The sequence below is a fragment of the Agelaius phoeniceus genome, chromosome 2 (assembly GCF_051311805.1).
Source record: "Agelaius phoeniceus isolate bAgePho1 chromosome 2, bAgePho1.hap1, whole genome shotgun sequence".
In the NCBI taxonomy this organism is placed as follows: Eukaryota; Metazoa; Chordata; class Aves; order Passeriformes; family Icteridae; genus Agelaius; species Agelaius phoeniceus.
The window spans coordinates 84,091,259-84,108,329 of NC_135266.1; the positions used below are offsets into that span (position 1 = coordinate 84,091,259).

Consider the following 17,071-nt stretch of genomic DNA (forward strand, 5'->3'; position numbering starts at 1 on the left):
CTTGATTGTTGTTATTGCCAGAATACTTTTGAAAAAATTATAAAATATGCATTTATAGACGTTGTACTTGTTTACTTGTTACACATCCCAGTTTTAACTTCTTAAAGCGTATTTTTTGGGTCTTTTGCAAATATTTAATTGTAGGCTGACAGTCAAGGGCTCTTGATTTACCCAAAACAAGAAAGAAAAACTGTTGGTCTATGTTCTACTTATCTAGTCTGCACTACAATACTTTCAAAAGTACTCATTTAAAATTATACTGCTTAGTTGTGAATGGGATTTCTGGGTCATCTTTATTTTTATTTACAATTGACAGTCCAAAAACTTCATTCTATTTAGTCATTACATATAACCCTATCTTTTTTTTTTTAAGTTAAGTTGCTTCTATCTTGAATCATTAAACTAATAAATGAATTAAACTGGAACAATGAGCTAAACCCTATGGTGTAAAACTTGAATATTTTCAAATACAAGACATAATTCTTAGAACTTAGAAAACACTTTAGGAGTAATTTGATTTCTAAAAACTAGAAAAATAATTCTAACAGTACAGAATAGTGAAGATCAACTTATTTAAACACTTCACATGGGCCCTGTTGCTTTGCTCCCTAAAATAATCTACAAGGAGAAACCTCATTTTAAATTGACTATTATCTTTAGATTTAAAACCTCACCCACATAAATAATTCTACAGTGTTCAGAATTTGGGTATCATGGTTGCAATATGTTCCACTTCTGAACAAGCATGAAAACCAGTCCTGAACTTCCACTTTTAAAATTAAATTATGTGGTAACTTTGGCAAGTCTTTTCCCACTTTTGATACTGACCCTTGTAACCTGAATTCTACCAATACAGTGAAGAATTATCAGAACTTTAGTTCATTCTCTCAGATCAACATGATTAATTGTTCAGTTACTTTTCTGTACCTCTTCCACCCATTTAGAGTACTTATCTCTATAGCATAACCACATGCAGTTAACATCTCTCGATTTCTGCTTGATTGTGGTTTAATGGGAAAAATTCAAGACATCAATCTTTGCCTAAAGTTATTTTTGTTCCAAGGTTGAAGTGATCATGTTTACTCTCATAAAAATAATCCTTTCATGTGACAAACTCAAAGCAATAAAAAAGGTAAGACCAGAGATGACTTGAAAGAAGTTCAACTGTTTTCAGGTAACTTTAGTGGCAGCCCTGTACACTAAATGTCTCACTACTTGAAGGGAAGAGTAACACTAGCAAACAAGCCAAGACAACCAGATTGAGATAGAATTTGTAGATAAAAAGTGCTGTATATACTGGAAAGAGTTTATGATTTAGTCTAATAATAAAAAAAAAAAGGTAAAGAAATATGCTTAAGATTTGGCAAAAAATGGCAAAATGAGAACATTAAGAGCAATTAATAGGCATCCCATTTTAGTTACAAGAAGATTTAGCCAGGACTGGTTAGAACAAAAAAAAAAAAAAAAAAAGGAATAAAACTTTCCAAATTTGAAGATTTTTCAAAATATTTTGGCTCAGTTCAGAATTAAAACAAGTTTGTAAAATATATCAAAAGTATGACTCAAATAGAAATACTGGTGCACACCAGTCAACTCGGAAGAACCATTTAAGACACCTACAGCTGCCATTCATCCTGTTATTCCTAGATGTCTTTTTCACTCTCTAGATTAAATTTTAACAGTGAGAGTTCATGTTTGGTTTATAGAAGCCTAATATTTACCAGGAAGTCATGGAAGCCTAGAGTGGCTTGAGTTGGAGAGGACCTTAAAGGTCATCTCATTCCAACCCCCCTGCCATGGGCCAGGACACCTTCCACTAGCCCAGGGTGCTCAGAGCCCCATCCAACCTGGCCTTGAACACTGAAGCTCTTAAGTTGTATGTGGGCGTTAATGAGATAGAGCCTTTCCACTCATCTAAGCACAGACTCCAAGGAAATGCTGGGCTGGAGGGGAAGCAAGAACTGAAAAGGCAGGGCAGGAGCAGTGGTGCTGCACTCAACAGCACGTACCAGTGAGGGAGATAAGAAAGCAAGCCCAGGAACTACCACAGAGTTCTCTCTCTCAGAAAAGTAAACCCACCTCCTTCCTTTGCTCTCCCAACTCTGCTGCTTGCTGATATCCTTTCCCCTTTTCCCCAAGGTTCAAGATCAGTTCTCCAGCTCCTCCAAGCCCCAGTCCTTGGCTTCAATGCTGCAGGTTGCCAAGTACCAACAACATGCAGATCTACGCCATGCTCATCCTCTCCCTACTAAGCCTATTCTTCTATCTCCGGCTCGCATACTGCACAACTGTTACACTCCCCCCGCACACTACAAACCACATAAAACAATGACAAACTAACAAACCAACCAGCATCACAATTGCTATCTTAACCACCATGTCCGTCATACTCCTTCCTATCTCCCCTATAATCCTTCCCATTGTCTAAGAAACTTAGGATTACCTAAACCGAAGGCCTTCAAAGCCTTAAACAAGAGTTAAACCCTCTTAGTTTCTGCTACAGTCCACAGGCCACTACCCTGCATCCCCTAAATGCACTTAAAGGCAAGTTGCATGCCAGCCCCCCTGGAGCAAGGATTGCCATATGCCAGGTATGGGGAGACGAGTGGAAAGGTATGGTGACATGGGAGGGATGGGGACAGGAGCTCCAGCTTTGGACAAGATGCAGAGCTCTGGAGCCACTGTGGGCCAAGCTCACCCACGTGGCTACAACCAAACACCCTCACACAGGAGCACCAAGCTGTAACATGAATGCCACCTTATCTCTCCCCACCAAGGACTGCCCTAGTCACCACAGAACAATGGAATGGCTTGGGTTTTAGGGCACCTTAAAGATTACCTAGTTCCAACCTCCCTGACCTGGGCAGGGACACCTTCCTTCCCCTTGCCCTTGTGTGCATCCCCAGCACAGCACTCTTCACACCTTGGAAACTCTGCTCCCCTAAACAGGCACCTGGGAGGAGATCCTGGTGGAATTCAAGGCAGATCGAAGTTCATGTCCTCTCTCTGCACAATTCAGGCCCAAAGTTTTGACATTTTATGGAGCTATACTGCCAGATTGTGCGTATGTGTGTGCACAATCCCCCATTTGGGATGTTGTATCCATCCTCCATTTTCTTTCTTATCCTGTGAAAACAAATAGGCTCATACAAAATTTCTTTTTCTTAGAAATAGCCCTTAAAAATTCTTGATTTATACTCATGCAAAGAAGTAAAGCATAACAGAAAAATCTGTTTTGGAGCCCCAGTCTTCTGATTTCTACTATCCAGATCTTTACTGCAAGTAAATTTTTTTTGCACACATGCGGTTTTAGAAAATACTGCTGTATGTTACTACCTCCAAAAGCACATTAAGAAAACAATGTATCATTCAGATCATGCACATGAAGAAAAACAGCTAATTATTCTTCTAAGGGAGAAAAAAAAAAGGTAAAATTGCTTAATAATTTGATCATTCAACCATTAAAAAAAAGGTCAAAACAAAAACAAGACATGAACTTAAATGGTATTTTGGATTTACTTTGTGATAGATATATATTCTATCTGTGTTCTCCTGGAACCGAGATATTGCACTGAAGATGTCAGTGTTCATCAGCTTCCAATCATTAATGGCACTTATTGAAATAGCATCCTGCTAGGAATGGGATTTTCTGCATTTGCTAGAGTTTAATTTGCAGGGGAAAAAAAAATTATAAATGAGCCCTGCCTGCAGAATAAACATCCAAGAAAGAAATTTTATTTTTTGTGTAAGTCAATAAGTAAACATTTTGCAAGGTGTCTATCGCATATTTACTGTCTTCTTGCAAAAAAAGAATTCCCATGCAAATATGCTAATAGCATGCTCAAGTAATATGAAAAAGCTTTTCCCTGAAAACTGCAAAGCATAGCTTGAAAGCTTAAATAGCATGGACCTAAGTTGTCAGTTATTTTGAAAGTCCTACAGGGATGAACAAGTAGCAATATAATAAATCTATGCAGAAATATTTAAAGTACTTAAAATAAAGAGGAAAATAGACAATTTTTAAAAGCATTCTTTTAGTTGGTGCTGCAAGACTGCAGAGAAGAAAATATTTTCTCAGTGAATACTCTGGCATTGCTTTATGAAATTTTTCAAGGTTATTGAAATAATCTATGACCATATATGCTTTAAGCACTGCACACCAAATCTGTTTTTAAAGCTGCTGAGTGAGCCCCACTGTGTCAGGAGTGGAATGTGTCCACTCATCCTGCCTCTGTCATCTTGGAGGAAGCCTGAGAGCAAATATTCCTCTGGAGGGAGCCCCTCAGGACTAAGGAAGATCCAGGCTGCAACTTTTTTTCCTCCCATAGCAATATGCAAACAGCAGGAGAGTTCATATGATGCTCTCTTTATGGAAATGTGATTGATGACAGAGAAAGTTTGACAGTCCCATGTATAGCTCTCTGCATTTCTATTTCCCCCTCATGTATATGATGTGAAATATATAAATCACTACCACTTAAGTAACTTCCCAATGACTTGCATATTTAAATTTCAAAATTTCCACACAGCACCTTTTTAACCACTGGGAATATTTTGCAGAAAAAGCAAACCTCTCTCCTCCCCTCTAACACAAGTATAATATATTTTTGCTAATAATTTTCTTCAAGTGAAAGACTTTCCCAGTTACAAAGGAATTCAGGCAATGATAGTTGCTTAGTGGATTGGTGGCTGTGTTACATAGCATAAGACATATTAAAGACATAATAAAGCAGCCCGTTTAGAAAGTCTTTGACTACATCAAAGACAACAAGGAAAAGAGGAAGCCATCATTATTAGACTAATGAGGTAACTTTATAACATTACATTGAAGTTTTTTCACCCCAATCTAAATCTGAGTTTATGAAAGAGGAATTGGTCCCATTTTGAAAATGGTTTGTCTGGAAATGTAGAAAAAATTGGATTGCAGGTCCACTAACTAAATGTTTTCTATGCTTAAAACAAAATACAATTGCCTTGATATCCCCTAATTATCATTACTGCAAATTCTAAAACTGTTTAAGTTTTGCTGAGGGAGAAAGAGGGCAGAAGACTCTTACCTACAAGGGCTGCCAGAAAACAGCCAGTTAAATACAATTCAATTTTATGAGAGAAAAATACTGAAATATACTACTGACCATTTTTACATACCTATACCTTTTTTAAATAAAAGGCATCCATGCTGCAGCACAGTTTCAACAAGTACCATGAAACAAAATTCTCAGACATTATAAATGCTTAACATGTTATTCCATCCTCATTAGTACCACACTAGGAAAAAAACATATAAGCAGCAAACAATCAGCGGCTGTTTAAGAGCCTAATATGGTACGAGGAAAAATAATGCAGCACAGCAACAAGTTCACTGGAGTGCTCCCTTAACACAGGCATACCAGAAGTACAGCTGTTTATCTTGGGGAGAAAAACAATCAAAAGAGGACATAAGGACTTTTTAAAGGTTCTTCTCCCTGGTACTTAATAATATGCAAAATATTGAAGGATTCTCGCATGAAATCCGGAATAGCAATAGGTCATTTTTCATGGTATTTTAAAAAGCTAAGCAGACACACAACAGGATGCCAGCAGGCAGCTTGCATGAGACATAAGGCTTTATATTCCCACTAGGAACGTACCTTCTCTGCTTTTGCTTTCCTGGCGTTATGCACAAACCTGCGTCCCAGCTTCTTGGCATACCAGATAGAGGCAAACATTGTAGTGATGAAGATTTCAGTCTGAATATGCAGCACAGACACACCAAAAAAAAAAACCAACACACAACTTCCCCCACAACTGAGATACAGATCTAATGCTGGTTGAGGTCTTAACTATGCTGTTGCTTTGTCAAGTCCTCTCATGCTGCCTTCTGAAAAAAAAACAAACCACCCAGTGTGGCCAGTCTGCAGGTGTATTTACATACTGCCAGCAGGAAGTCCAGGGTGAGGCATCTTTGTATCCAGCTCACATCCAGTCTGCTAAGTGCCTGTCTGCAGTTCTTTAGCACTGTCACCACAAACTACATATGTGTCAGTATGAAAGGAAGCTGCAGTAAACTACTGTAGCAGACAGCTCACCTCCTCTTCTCCTGTTCTGAAATTTAACTCCTTGGTTCTCTTCGATTTGCCAGCATGCAACAGAGGCAGCAGCAGTTCGAAAATGAGATACACAGCACTGCAGGAAAGCAAAGGGGTACAAAAGTGCCAAAAATAGAAATGTGTATTAACTGTTAAGGTGAAAGAACAGGTGTTTCATGTGTTTCAGGGAAATTAAGATATGAAAGGAAAATTGATTTTACTTTGTTCTTGTGATCTGGGGTCTATTCAGAGATATTTTTGCTACCTAGTTTCAGTTCACAACAGACAGGCATCAGAGCTGCTCAGTTCACTTGCTGATGTCACACATGCTCTGCTGAAGGATTTAAGACTCAGTCAAGGGCTTCTGTTTTTCTTTGATAATGCCTTCACAAAACAGAAACCTGATAGATTTTTTTTCCAAATTCCAAACTTCTGCCCTACCTAAGCATGCTTTTCCCTCTTCCTTTAATTGCATGCTATTCTGCATTAGGAGATGGAAAGTGCCTTTGAACATCTATTTTTGCAGCAAAACAGCAATGCACTATTTTCCTTTTGTCACACACTTCAGCTTTAACCCCTGCATCTCTCCTCAGTTAAAATGGCTAAACAATAAGCAGAAGCTCACTCTTCTCTCTCCAGACATATGACAAACCAGATGTTCCTCCCAGTCAGATGCAGTATCAAGGCTGTAAACTACAAGGTTTACAGTTATGTGCTGTATTTGATAGCACTTAGAAGACAAGTCCTGCCCAGTGCCCTCCCACCTACAAGTGTACCAACATACCAACATCAGGAGAACCACTGCTGTCCTGCCTGCAGCACTGGATTTGGAATGCACACATGCAGGAATAATTTCTACTCTGCTATTCCACAGTAAGGAGCAACCCAAAATTAATTAATTAATGGCAAAGGAAATAAAGGCAGAGCAATTTAGTATAGGGCTCTTGGGGCCAAGGAAACACCTTTTCTGCCCCAGGATTTTCAGAGAATGGCTGAAACTATTTTCTCCAGAGCACATAAAATCAAAAGGGAAAATATTCTACTCCCACTTATAACTTAGAACACCCAAGGTACTGTACCTGGATGGCACTGCTCAAGCTTTGAGCCTGAAGGCACATACTCCTCAGTTCTGTTAAGATTACAGGGAGTTCAAAGAATTCCTCGACACGTTTTAAAATGGTAAGTTGGTTAACTAAATTGAAATTCTTAGATAGTGAGGGCTTTTTTCAAGGTAACTCCAAGGTGTATGATTGATTCTTGCTTGACATCTAAAACCTTCTGACAAAATATTTGGTAACTGGTGGTATTTCTGGGAAGGGAATAGTTCCTAACTACTTCCAATTCAAATATTTAATTAATCCTGGCAGCCAGAAAGTTTTAAGACCACAAGATAGAGTAAATTCATGTCTCATTTAGAATATGGTTACTATAGAAGAGCTGTCTTTCCATAACACCACTTTAGCTCTCAGAAATCTAGGCTGATAGTAAGATGGACTCTCCAAGGTGAGAAAACCTTCATTATGCCATATAGCAGACCCTCACCATTCTCCCTATTTGTGGGATGATGATGTCCAAAAGCAGAGAGAAGGGTAGACAAGAGAAGGAAGAAACATGGCCTGAAATATTTACGAAGTCAGAGACCTTGTTTCTAGCTGCAATACCATTGTAAGGAAACAATGATAGGAAAAAAAAATGTGCAGAAAAGGAGAAGCAACATCATTACACAGCTTAACCAACACTATAAATGTTAAAGGAACAGAAGAAAAAAATCTTACATAGTATATGCATAAACAGTAGAACACTTCTCCCACTCTGTTCCCATGCTTTTATGAAGAGAATAAACATAATTTGAAATCATTGCACTACACCAAAAAAGGGTACATTCTCCCAAACAACTACTTATATAGTCTTATGTATATTCAGAAGCTGAGAAAATCAAAGGAAATACTCATTAAGCAATAAAACTTCCTTTTTATGACTTTTATCATCAACATTAGCAGCTTTACTGAACTATTTATTCAGGAAAATTAGGGATTAATAAAAAGCCCCAATTCATCCCACTTAAAGGAAAAAAAATAGAATACATTGTTCATTTAAGAAGTAATGACAAAGCAATAGGGAGGTAATTTTCTCCACCCACTGAAAATGTTAGATCGGGAAGAATAAATCTTGCCAAATACCTAATCCTGATTCTAATCAGAAATACAGTTTAACCATTTGCATGCATTTGCAGATCTATCCAAACCCTCAAATACAGCAATGGCCAGACTGCAAGCCATTTCCTTACAGCTCCATCAGGCAGTAGTCTGCCATACATTGCCAATAACAGGTTTATTAGGGCTGTACTGGTACCAAGGGAGTTTATGATTATGAATATTTTACTGTAACCATAACGAGGGCTGCATTTTACAGAAGTGCTACAAGCTGAGCTGCTTTAGAAGAATTGGAAGTCCCAGCTGCTGTCTCCTCACAGGAGTAATACATACTTTAGCTTGCTCACTGAAGTGCTACATTACAAGGACAGAGAGATGCATGCCATTGAGCAGCAATATTATCACAGACAGGAGATAATCAGTTCAGAGCAGATTTTACAAGAAGCTTCTCGCTGCAAATGAGCGGGTGGTTTTTGGTAAACCAAAACACATCCAAACCATACATTAAGTGTCATTCTTCTGCCTCTATGAGAAGAAATGGTCTTGCCACAAGTGGGCACATGGGTGCAAGCACAGAGCAGTTAGGCTGTTGAATCATATTATTTTTATGACATGGCTCCCCAACATCGCAAGCAATGGCACTTGATGCTGGGTACCGAAACAGATGGTGGTTTCAAACACCTTGCCAACTGTTTGTATGCACTGAGTATCACCAGTACTTTTGACAGTTTGCCTCCTTTTTCAATTTTAACAGTGCTTCTTTACTTAAGCAGCACTTGGGAAGAAGCCTGGCTTTGCTTTAGACAGAGCATTAATTTTCCCTTGTTAAGGGATAACTTCTCACAGCACACACGTGGGGTGTCAACCTCCCCCTCACACACCTGTGGTGAAGATGGATGTTAGCTGTGGATTCTGGTTCTCTCCAACCTCTATCTGAGTATATACACACAGTAGTCATAAAACGTGATGACAGGGCCATTTAAAATACAAATACAGTTCAGTCATAAATAATGCCTTCCTGGTAAGAATGGGAAGATGGATGGGAAGATTAGTATTCAGGGTTTGCAGAACTGTTTCCAGTGAAATGGGCAGGAGATGGAACAAGTTAAAAATGAAATACTTAAGATATGAAACAATCACTTAAAGGTTTATTTGTTAACATTCCACAGCTGTGGGTACAGGAGCAGAGCTGCAGCTGAGAATCTAAGTTAGGTAGTTTTGTTTTTATTAGCACAAGGCAACAACAGATATTGATTTGGCTGACTGTACAAGCAACCATTTCCCATCCCCAGCACAACTAATTATCTTACATAGCTACATGATGCCAAGACATACTTTTTAATGACCAGAATAGGAGAAAAGACAGGAATCTAAATGTCTGCTATTCAGTCCAGAAGATATAAATTGTAGGCACTCAGATCTCACTATTCTTTAAGTAGATGGAAGACCCAAGGTTTTGTAAGGACCTAATTTTTCATTCTTCCCTCTAAACAATGGGAAATGGACTAATGTTCTTCCTCTTAATGCAACAAAGAATACCTTTAGAGAAAACCCATGGGCACTCTCACAAAAGTAAGAGTCAGCACCACCAGAAGACATTAAGACTTCTTTTTTGGTCAGGGCAGAACACAGTCTGTGACAGATTGAAAGATTATCACAGAACAGAATCACGGAATCGCTGAGGTTGGAAAGCTTATCAAGTCCAACCATATCCATAAGCACCACATCTACACATGTTGTAAATGCCTCAGGAACAGTGACTCAACCACTTCCCTGGACAGCCTGTTCTGATGCTTGGCAAGGCTTTCCATGAGGAATTTTTTCCTAGTATTTGACTAAATCTCCCCTGATGAAACTTGAGGTAATTTTCTCTTATCCTATTGCTTGTTACCTGAGAGAAGAGACCAACCTTCACCTCACTGCAGCCTCCTCCTTTCAGGTATTTATAGAAAGAAATAAGGTCCCCCTGAGCCTCCTTTTCTCCAGGATAAACACCCCCAGCTCCCTCAGCCACTCCTCATCAGGCTTGTGCTCCAGAGCCTTGCCCAGCTCCATTGCCCTTCTCTGGGCACTCTCCAGCCCCTCAATGTCCTTCTTGGAGTGAGGGGCCCAAAACTGAACACAGGATTCAAGGTGCTGTCCCACCACTGCAGAGTAAGTAGATTTCTAGTTATGTTATTTTCTACTAGTTACAATGTTTCATAACATTTTTTTCTACAATAAAAAATTTAAAACTCTACCTCTTGGTCCTGAGTGTTAAAGATGAAATCTGAGTTTCTTAAAAGCTAAATGCTTCCTTGGAACATCTAAGTCAATGGCAAGAATATAGTGCAATGATTCTAGAACAGTCACTTATCCTGACAAAGAAATGTTGCACAGAAGGGAACAGTGAGAAAAAAAAAGAAGCACAAGATGAAGGAAGGGATGGGATAAAAATGGGAAAAAAAAAAGTGAAAATGAAGTTCTGCATATTAGGGATGACAGAGGTTCATACTCTTCTCTTCCAATTTAAATTTTTCTACTCCCTTAATATTTCTTGTGCCAAATCATTTCTCTTTAGAAATTATGCTTTCAGAAACCCAGATGTGACACTACAAGTTTGCCCCAGGTCTAATTTCCTCTTAAAACAGAAGATACTGCATGCAGACATGTCCTCTGTCACCTTTCCTAATGCATAGCAGAGCTGTCTTCTAGCAGAGGGCATTAGGAATTTCATACACAATGTCAGAAGACTTCAGAGCAGTAAAAAAATAAAATGAAAGCATTTTTTTTCCTCTGGACCTCCTTCAAGTGTGAGGCGCCAAATATTTTGTGCCTGCACTCTGCCATGCAATTATCACTGCTATTATTCTGCTTTTCTATTATTTGATGGGGTAGATGGCACTCAACCTGCTACCTGTGGTGCAACAGGTCAATAGAAGAGAGGATGAGGAGGTCTGCTACAAAATTGCTTAAAATAGAGCTTTAACTGTGGAAGGATGGGAAATGGAAATAAAGTAAGTGCTGTGCTAGACACCGAGACTCAGCACATCCCTGAGAATGCATTCTAGCACTTTACAGAACAATGGCGGAACAGACTAAGTTTTAAATCCAGACAGTTCTTTTTCCTCTTCTATTTGTTAAGTCTTACAATGGAGAAAAACATAATTACAGCACTTAATTTTGATTTTAAAAATTGATTTTAAGCTCTAGTTTTTGCTGGTGCGTAGGAAACTCCAGTGAGTCACAGAAGTAATACAACAACCCTTGGCAGCCTTAAAAAAATAACTAAAAATCTGAAAAATGCCAGTTTATTCCCTATTTGTCCCTGGTTTAGCACAAATTGCTTTCTGCCTCACCTTTCTAATAGAAATTTTTAAATTTCTTCCTGCTGTGTTAAGAAATCACAATCAAAATGGTGCATCAAATTCTCTGATGTGCCATTACGCTGCTCAGACTTGTATCAAATCAAAGCACTGTGTATGTAGCACAGTTATACCTTTGCATGGCAAGTACTCCTACGGGAAATAATATAAACTACAAAATTTATCCTTGAGGAGAGAAAAGAAGGAGGAACCACAGACTGCAAGCAGTGCTTATGTGTGTCACCAGTACATCTTGCAAGGCACTTGCCAAATATAATCCTCAGCAAAACTGAATTCAGTGTGGAAACACTTATATTGCAGCTCTGTGTGTGTGCCTCCGACCCTGCAGCATGTAAGTACATTTGTTTTCTTGTTATTTGTACATAACCCTCTGTGATGGTGGACTCATCTCTGTTTCGGGAGGGGACAAATAAAGGCACAAAGTGACTTGGTAACCAAAATACAGGAAACTGGAGAATCTGCACACTGACTGGAGCCCAAAATCTCTGACCCAGGGCGTGCCCATATGACTTGCCATGGCCAAAGCCAGGCAGATGTGACATGCACTCTCACTCAGTCCTATGCCAGCCACAACTCTCCTGTCCAGATCCAGTGAGAAGCAGGAGAGCTGGAAATGTCCATACAGCCACCCACAAGGGGCACTGACATACCTAATTTCCATATGATTTCTTTATTAGGAACTCCAAGTCAGGCAGCCTATAAAGAGTTGTTCATCTCACTGCTAGTCACCAAAGAACCCCAAAAAAAGAGTTGCAGGAACAAGCATGGGAATATATATCATCCCACCTTAAACATTATTTTATTCCTGGCTGATGACAAGCTGTCTTTCCTTGCAAAGGCATCCTTAAATCTCACTTTTGCTTTATCATCCCCAGGAGCAAAATTAAAAAGTCAGTTTAAGCAGAAACACTGCAAGTTGTAGGCACCAAACCAGAGAATCACACTGACTGCTTTGACCCAGCATTATTTAAAGGTTCAAGGTGAATGTAACTTGCCATTGTCCAAGCTCTCCAGAAAACCCTCATGCACAAGATGCCAGGTTGCACTGAATTACTGAAGCATTAAGGAATCACGAGTGATGAGATCTAACAGGATAGCTGCAATCTCATGCCAGCATCTCCCTGCAGGCAGCACATGTGTACCTGTGTGGGTTGAGCCCACTCAGCAGCACATTCCTGAGCAGCAGCAGAGTCCATGCAGCCCATGCACACCATTCCCTGTCATCTCTCAGGCTGGGTTGCCCTCAGTCCCTCTTCCAGCCTCTGCCAAAGCAGCAGCTCCCCACTCCCGGCTGGAACCATTTCCAATTCTGCTGTTGACTGGATCATGTTCCAGCTGAGCAGCTCCTCCCTTCCAGGGCCTCCTGACTGGCTTTTTAATGATTATTAGAGAGGAACCCACATGTGGACAACAAATGCAACAGACAATGGCTTCTGCCAGTTTTCATTTCAGTTCTTGCTCTTTATCCCTGTCCTGAGCTCTTCTAGGCTGTGGTCCTCACAGCTTCCTGGGAAAAGGTCCTGTGTGGTTCAACAGTTCAGGATCACTTGGAAGTTAAAGCACTTCAGAGGCAAATTTTTAAGAACAATACTGTACATTTTAGATGCTGAACACAGGTTTAGAAATGCAATGTTTTCATGCTAAAATGCAAATAGAAGAAATAAGAAGGAAAAGGGTATAGTTAATTTCTACAAATATAAGATGTTCTACTAGTAAGTATGAGGGATAGATAACAAGTCTTTATGCAGGACTGTCTGCAATTTTTGCTTCCTAGAGTCAGAGACAAGGAGGACATCTTGTTTTTGGAACTGACTCACCACATTTCTGTTGCCCAAGCAAAGCAAGAGAGGAGAGTCCAAACCACAGCCGACCAAGAACCAGGTTTTCTCCCTTAGTTCTGCTAAAATTCTTCTGCATGAGATTATTTACTTTTTGCAAGCCAGCTGCTCACTTTTAAAATGAAAAGAATAATGCTCTACCACACTGGAATAGTCTAAAGATAGAAGTTTTAACAAATGTGAATTATTGTGAGAGAAGGCATTGTAGAAAGAAGAATATCTACCCCCTCACTGGCTGATACAGAATCATACAGAATTCTGCTGAAAGGTCTGTGAAAGTCCACATCAAACCTGATTACACAAATGGTTCATTGCAATGTGAGACATGAAAAGGTCCGTTTCAGCAATGTCAAAAAGGATTGTGTTATATCCATTTTGATCAAAAGATAAAGGAACTATAAGGAAATAAGAAGTTAAGGACAAGGAGTTATTATTCTTAAACCTACAAGATATTCAGAAGCAGAAAACAATATAGCAAACACTACAATCTAAAATAAAGAATTATCAGTCTGACCTGCTTCAGTTAATTAATTGATTTTATGTGAAAAAAAGGATAAGAGAAAATTAGTCACATGACATTTTCTTAATCAATTCCATTTGAGTGCAAAGCCCAGTTGATAGGACAAAGATGATGGTGGAGGGAAATTTTTCATTGCAGAGGATTTTGGCACTGGAAAACCAGGGGAAGAATTGAGGCTGCATACTGCTAGTGAGATATACTTCGACAAGAGACGGACTAGAGCTGATTTTAAAAAATCCAAAAAAATTATGATAGTTTTGTAGGACAAGAATAAAAAATAGCATCGTTCCAAACACTTTGAAGTTTTTAAATTTAATCTGACTGTTTCAAGAAAACAGAAACTTTTTGAGATCTCTAACCAGTAGAAAATTGAGAAAATGTTCCTTGAAATTGTCAAAATATTTATCTTTCATTTTCATCAAAAAATCAGAACATTTCAGCCTTCTCCAGAGCTGTCAATACTGCTGTCTAAATTACATTTACATTTAACTTTCCTTTGGGATCCCAGTCAACAGATATTTTTAAAATTTCTGTTCTGCACAACTCACTGAAAATACTTTTATTTGATTCATACATCTAGCAGCCTCAAAGATCTGCCAAATCAAAGATCAAAGATTCTTCCACACCTTTCTGCAAATTGAATTTTTCCAAGCTGCATATATTGGTTGTCTTGTCACATGTCAGAAGACACCACAAAGATGCTAGAATGAACTCATGTGAACTTACGGAAAAGATCATAAGGAGACAAAGGACCACAAAAGCAAGGAAGTCCCTGCTTCTCATTATTCAAGCATCCTAAAAAGCACCATATTTCATGCCTAGACCTCCCAGAAGCAAAACCAAAGCTGATTGAAGGTCTGTTTCTCCACCACTCCCCACAGCTAAATGCAGAAAATATTTAATATACACAGACTTGCACAACACATCTCTGCCCTGCACACAGTGGTGCACCAGAACAAGTATCTCCAAGGACTCCAATTATTTTTCTGTGTCTCTGGGGAAACCAGATCTACATTGAACTGAACAAAAAGCTCTAAAATGCTTTCTGCTTCCAGACAAGCATAATGAGCAATGTGCCAAAATACCATTTCCAGCACTGGAGAAGAGCTCTCACCTTAAGAGAAACAATCTGTTCTCTCCACTTTCTTCCCCTTTGCCATCCAAAGTCTTGAAAAGTTCAGTGAAGGAAAAAGTCATAAAAGGGCACAGACTTCTGAGCAGTGCCTTATCCTAGTGGGTTCAGGCTCCCAGATACTGCTGGCTATCCCAACCTACCAGTCTTGTCCTTAGAGACAGCAATCAGTCTGCACCAGCTCTGATCCAGAGCACATCTGTATCACACCAAGCCCCCCGTGCAATGCATGCTGCGGGGAGCGCTCCCAGCTGCCTGCCTACCTGGCACTAACCTGCCTAACCCTCCCACACTCATTTCACTCAGTTAAGCACATATGACTGCCAAAGCCATTATTTTGTTAAAATGCCCTCTCTGACATGTCTACTTCCTACTTTCAAGCCTACCCTTTCAAGTACAAAATAGGTCTTTATGCTTTTTTAGTTCCTTATAAATAATGGTGTGAGTACTCAGTACTGACTGAGAAGGTTCTCTGCCCACAGAAATGCTGCAGGAAGACAACAAAAAGATGGTAGATTGCAAATGCATTAAACAAATGTCTGGGTAATTTGATGTGATTTAAAGATGAGATAAGCAGGCAGCACAATCTTTCAGTCTCAGATGGTCTCAGACTGAAGAGGGCTAAAGGAATACATCTTTTGATTATCTCATCTATTATGAACAGTAGATCCTTGTTAAAGCTCGGGACAGAGCACAACACAAATTGAGTGCTACATGAATGCATCACCTCAGTGTACTCCAGGACAACATCTCCACAGCAGTACACAGCTATTCCTACCTATGGGATTTCACCAGGCCATGTGTGTGGAAGAGCATGCACATTCTCTGCATGCTCAATGCACATCCCAAGCAATATATCATGGATAAATGTCAATGGATATATCACATGTTAAATCTCACAGCTCTTTGATCATGTAAAGAGATACAGAATACCAGGCAGTCCTTTAGAAGTCCCCATTTCAGCTGTTTCTAGGACAGGGCACACAGCCTAGGATTCAGCCTCCGCAGCTGTACATTTAGGAATGTGCAATGTGCTTTGCTGAGAGAGAGCTGCATTTTTAGTTACACAAGCACTGAACATGGCACAGTGGCAAGACAAGCTACATTACAAATGCAAATTCAGAGATTAGAAAAGGAAAAAAAAAAAAAAAAAGAAGTCAATTTCAAGCAATGCTTGAAATATATGTAAACAAAGTCACTTAAGTGAAACTGGCCCAAAATTACAAGAAGGTATTTACCTTTCGGAAGCTCAAGATAAAAATACTGTTTACAAACTACTTACAGAGTTCTGGCCTTCAGAAAGCAAGGTAATTTCTGCCAGTGATTTTCTATGCATAGTGTGAGGGAGGCAGTTAAAGCTGATATAATATAATCTGAGCTACATTTAAACATCTGGTCCATCTGCTTTATATGCATTGATAGGCTCTAGTCTAGAGCAATCAATACAGTGTTAAAATTTTATTGAATATAATTTTTAATAGCTGTTTTACTTATGTATTCTTCATGGGCAGGCTTTATAATCAGGATTGTAGTAAAATATGACTCTAAACCACTGTTATATTATATAACATTATTTTAAATCAGGTATATCCCTAAAGTAGATTTAGCTTCTGTAAAATTTGTAGATTGATACTCTGACCCACAATTTCCCCAGTAATAATTTAGAGAAATAGATAGATATGTACATAGGATAGGTAAATTTATACTTAGGATAGTCTGAAGGATATTTCACTTCAAACACACCAAACCCTCTAATTCCTGAGTTAAATTCTCTTCTCCCACTGATTTAAATGGGAGTTTTGCCAAACAAAAAACACTTTTTCAGTTGCCTATAGTAGAGCCTCTTCTGCACTATGGTAGAGCTATTCTGCTTAAGAGTATTTCATAGTTTTTGAAAGTATACAGGAATTTTAAAAAGATTAAATATTCACTTCAGACAAGGGCCCTGACTAGGTTTCCATGCTCCAAATAGAACTGAATACAAAACCTAAAGGT

At 39.0% G+C, this 17,071-nt stretch overlaps 1 protein-coding gene across 25 annotated transcripts in view; it reads right to left on the reverse strand.

Moving 5' to 3' along the window:
- DLG2 (discs large MAGUK scaffold protein 2) overlaps nt 1-17,071 on the reverse strand; it is a 983,885-nt gene that overhangs the window by 473,173 nt on the left and 493,641 nt on the right. Inside the window, exon 1 of one of the 25 annotated variants that reach the window (XM_077174049.1) lies at nt 5,631-6,034. The exons of 23 other annotated variants lie outside the window; for them this stretch is intronic. In XM_077174049.1, the coding sequence (XP_077030164.1) occupies nt 5,631-5,708 (78 nt within the window). In that variant the 5' untranslated portion in view covers nt 5,709-6,034. Of the gene's footprint in view, nt 1-5,630; nt 6,035-17,071 lie in introns of those variants that run through there. One more of the 25 variants, XM_054628508.2, reaches the window with a different exon arrangement.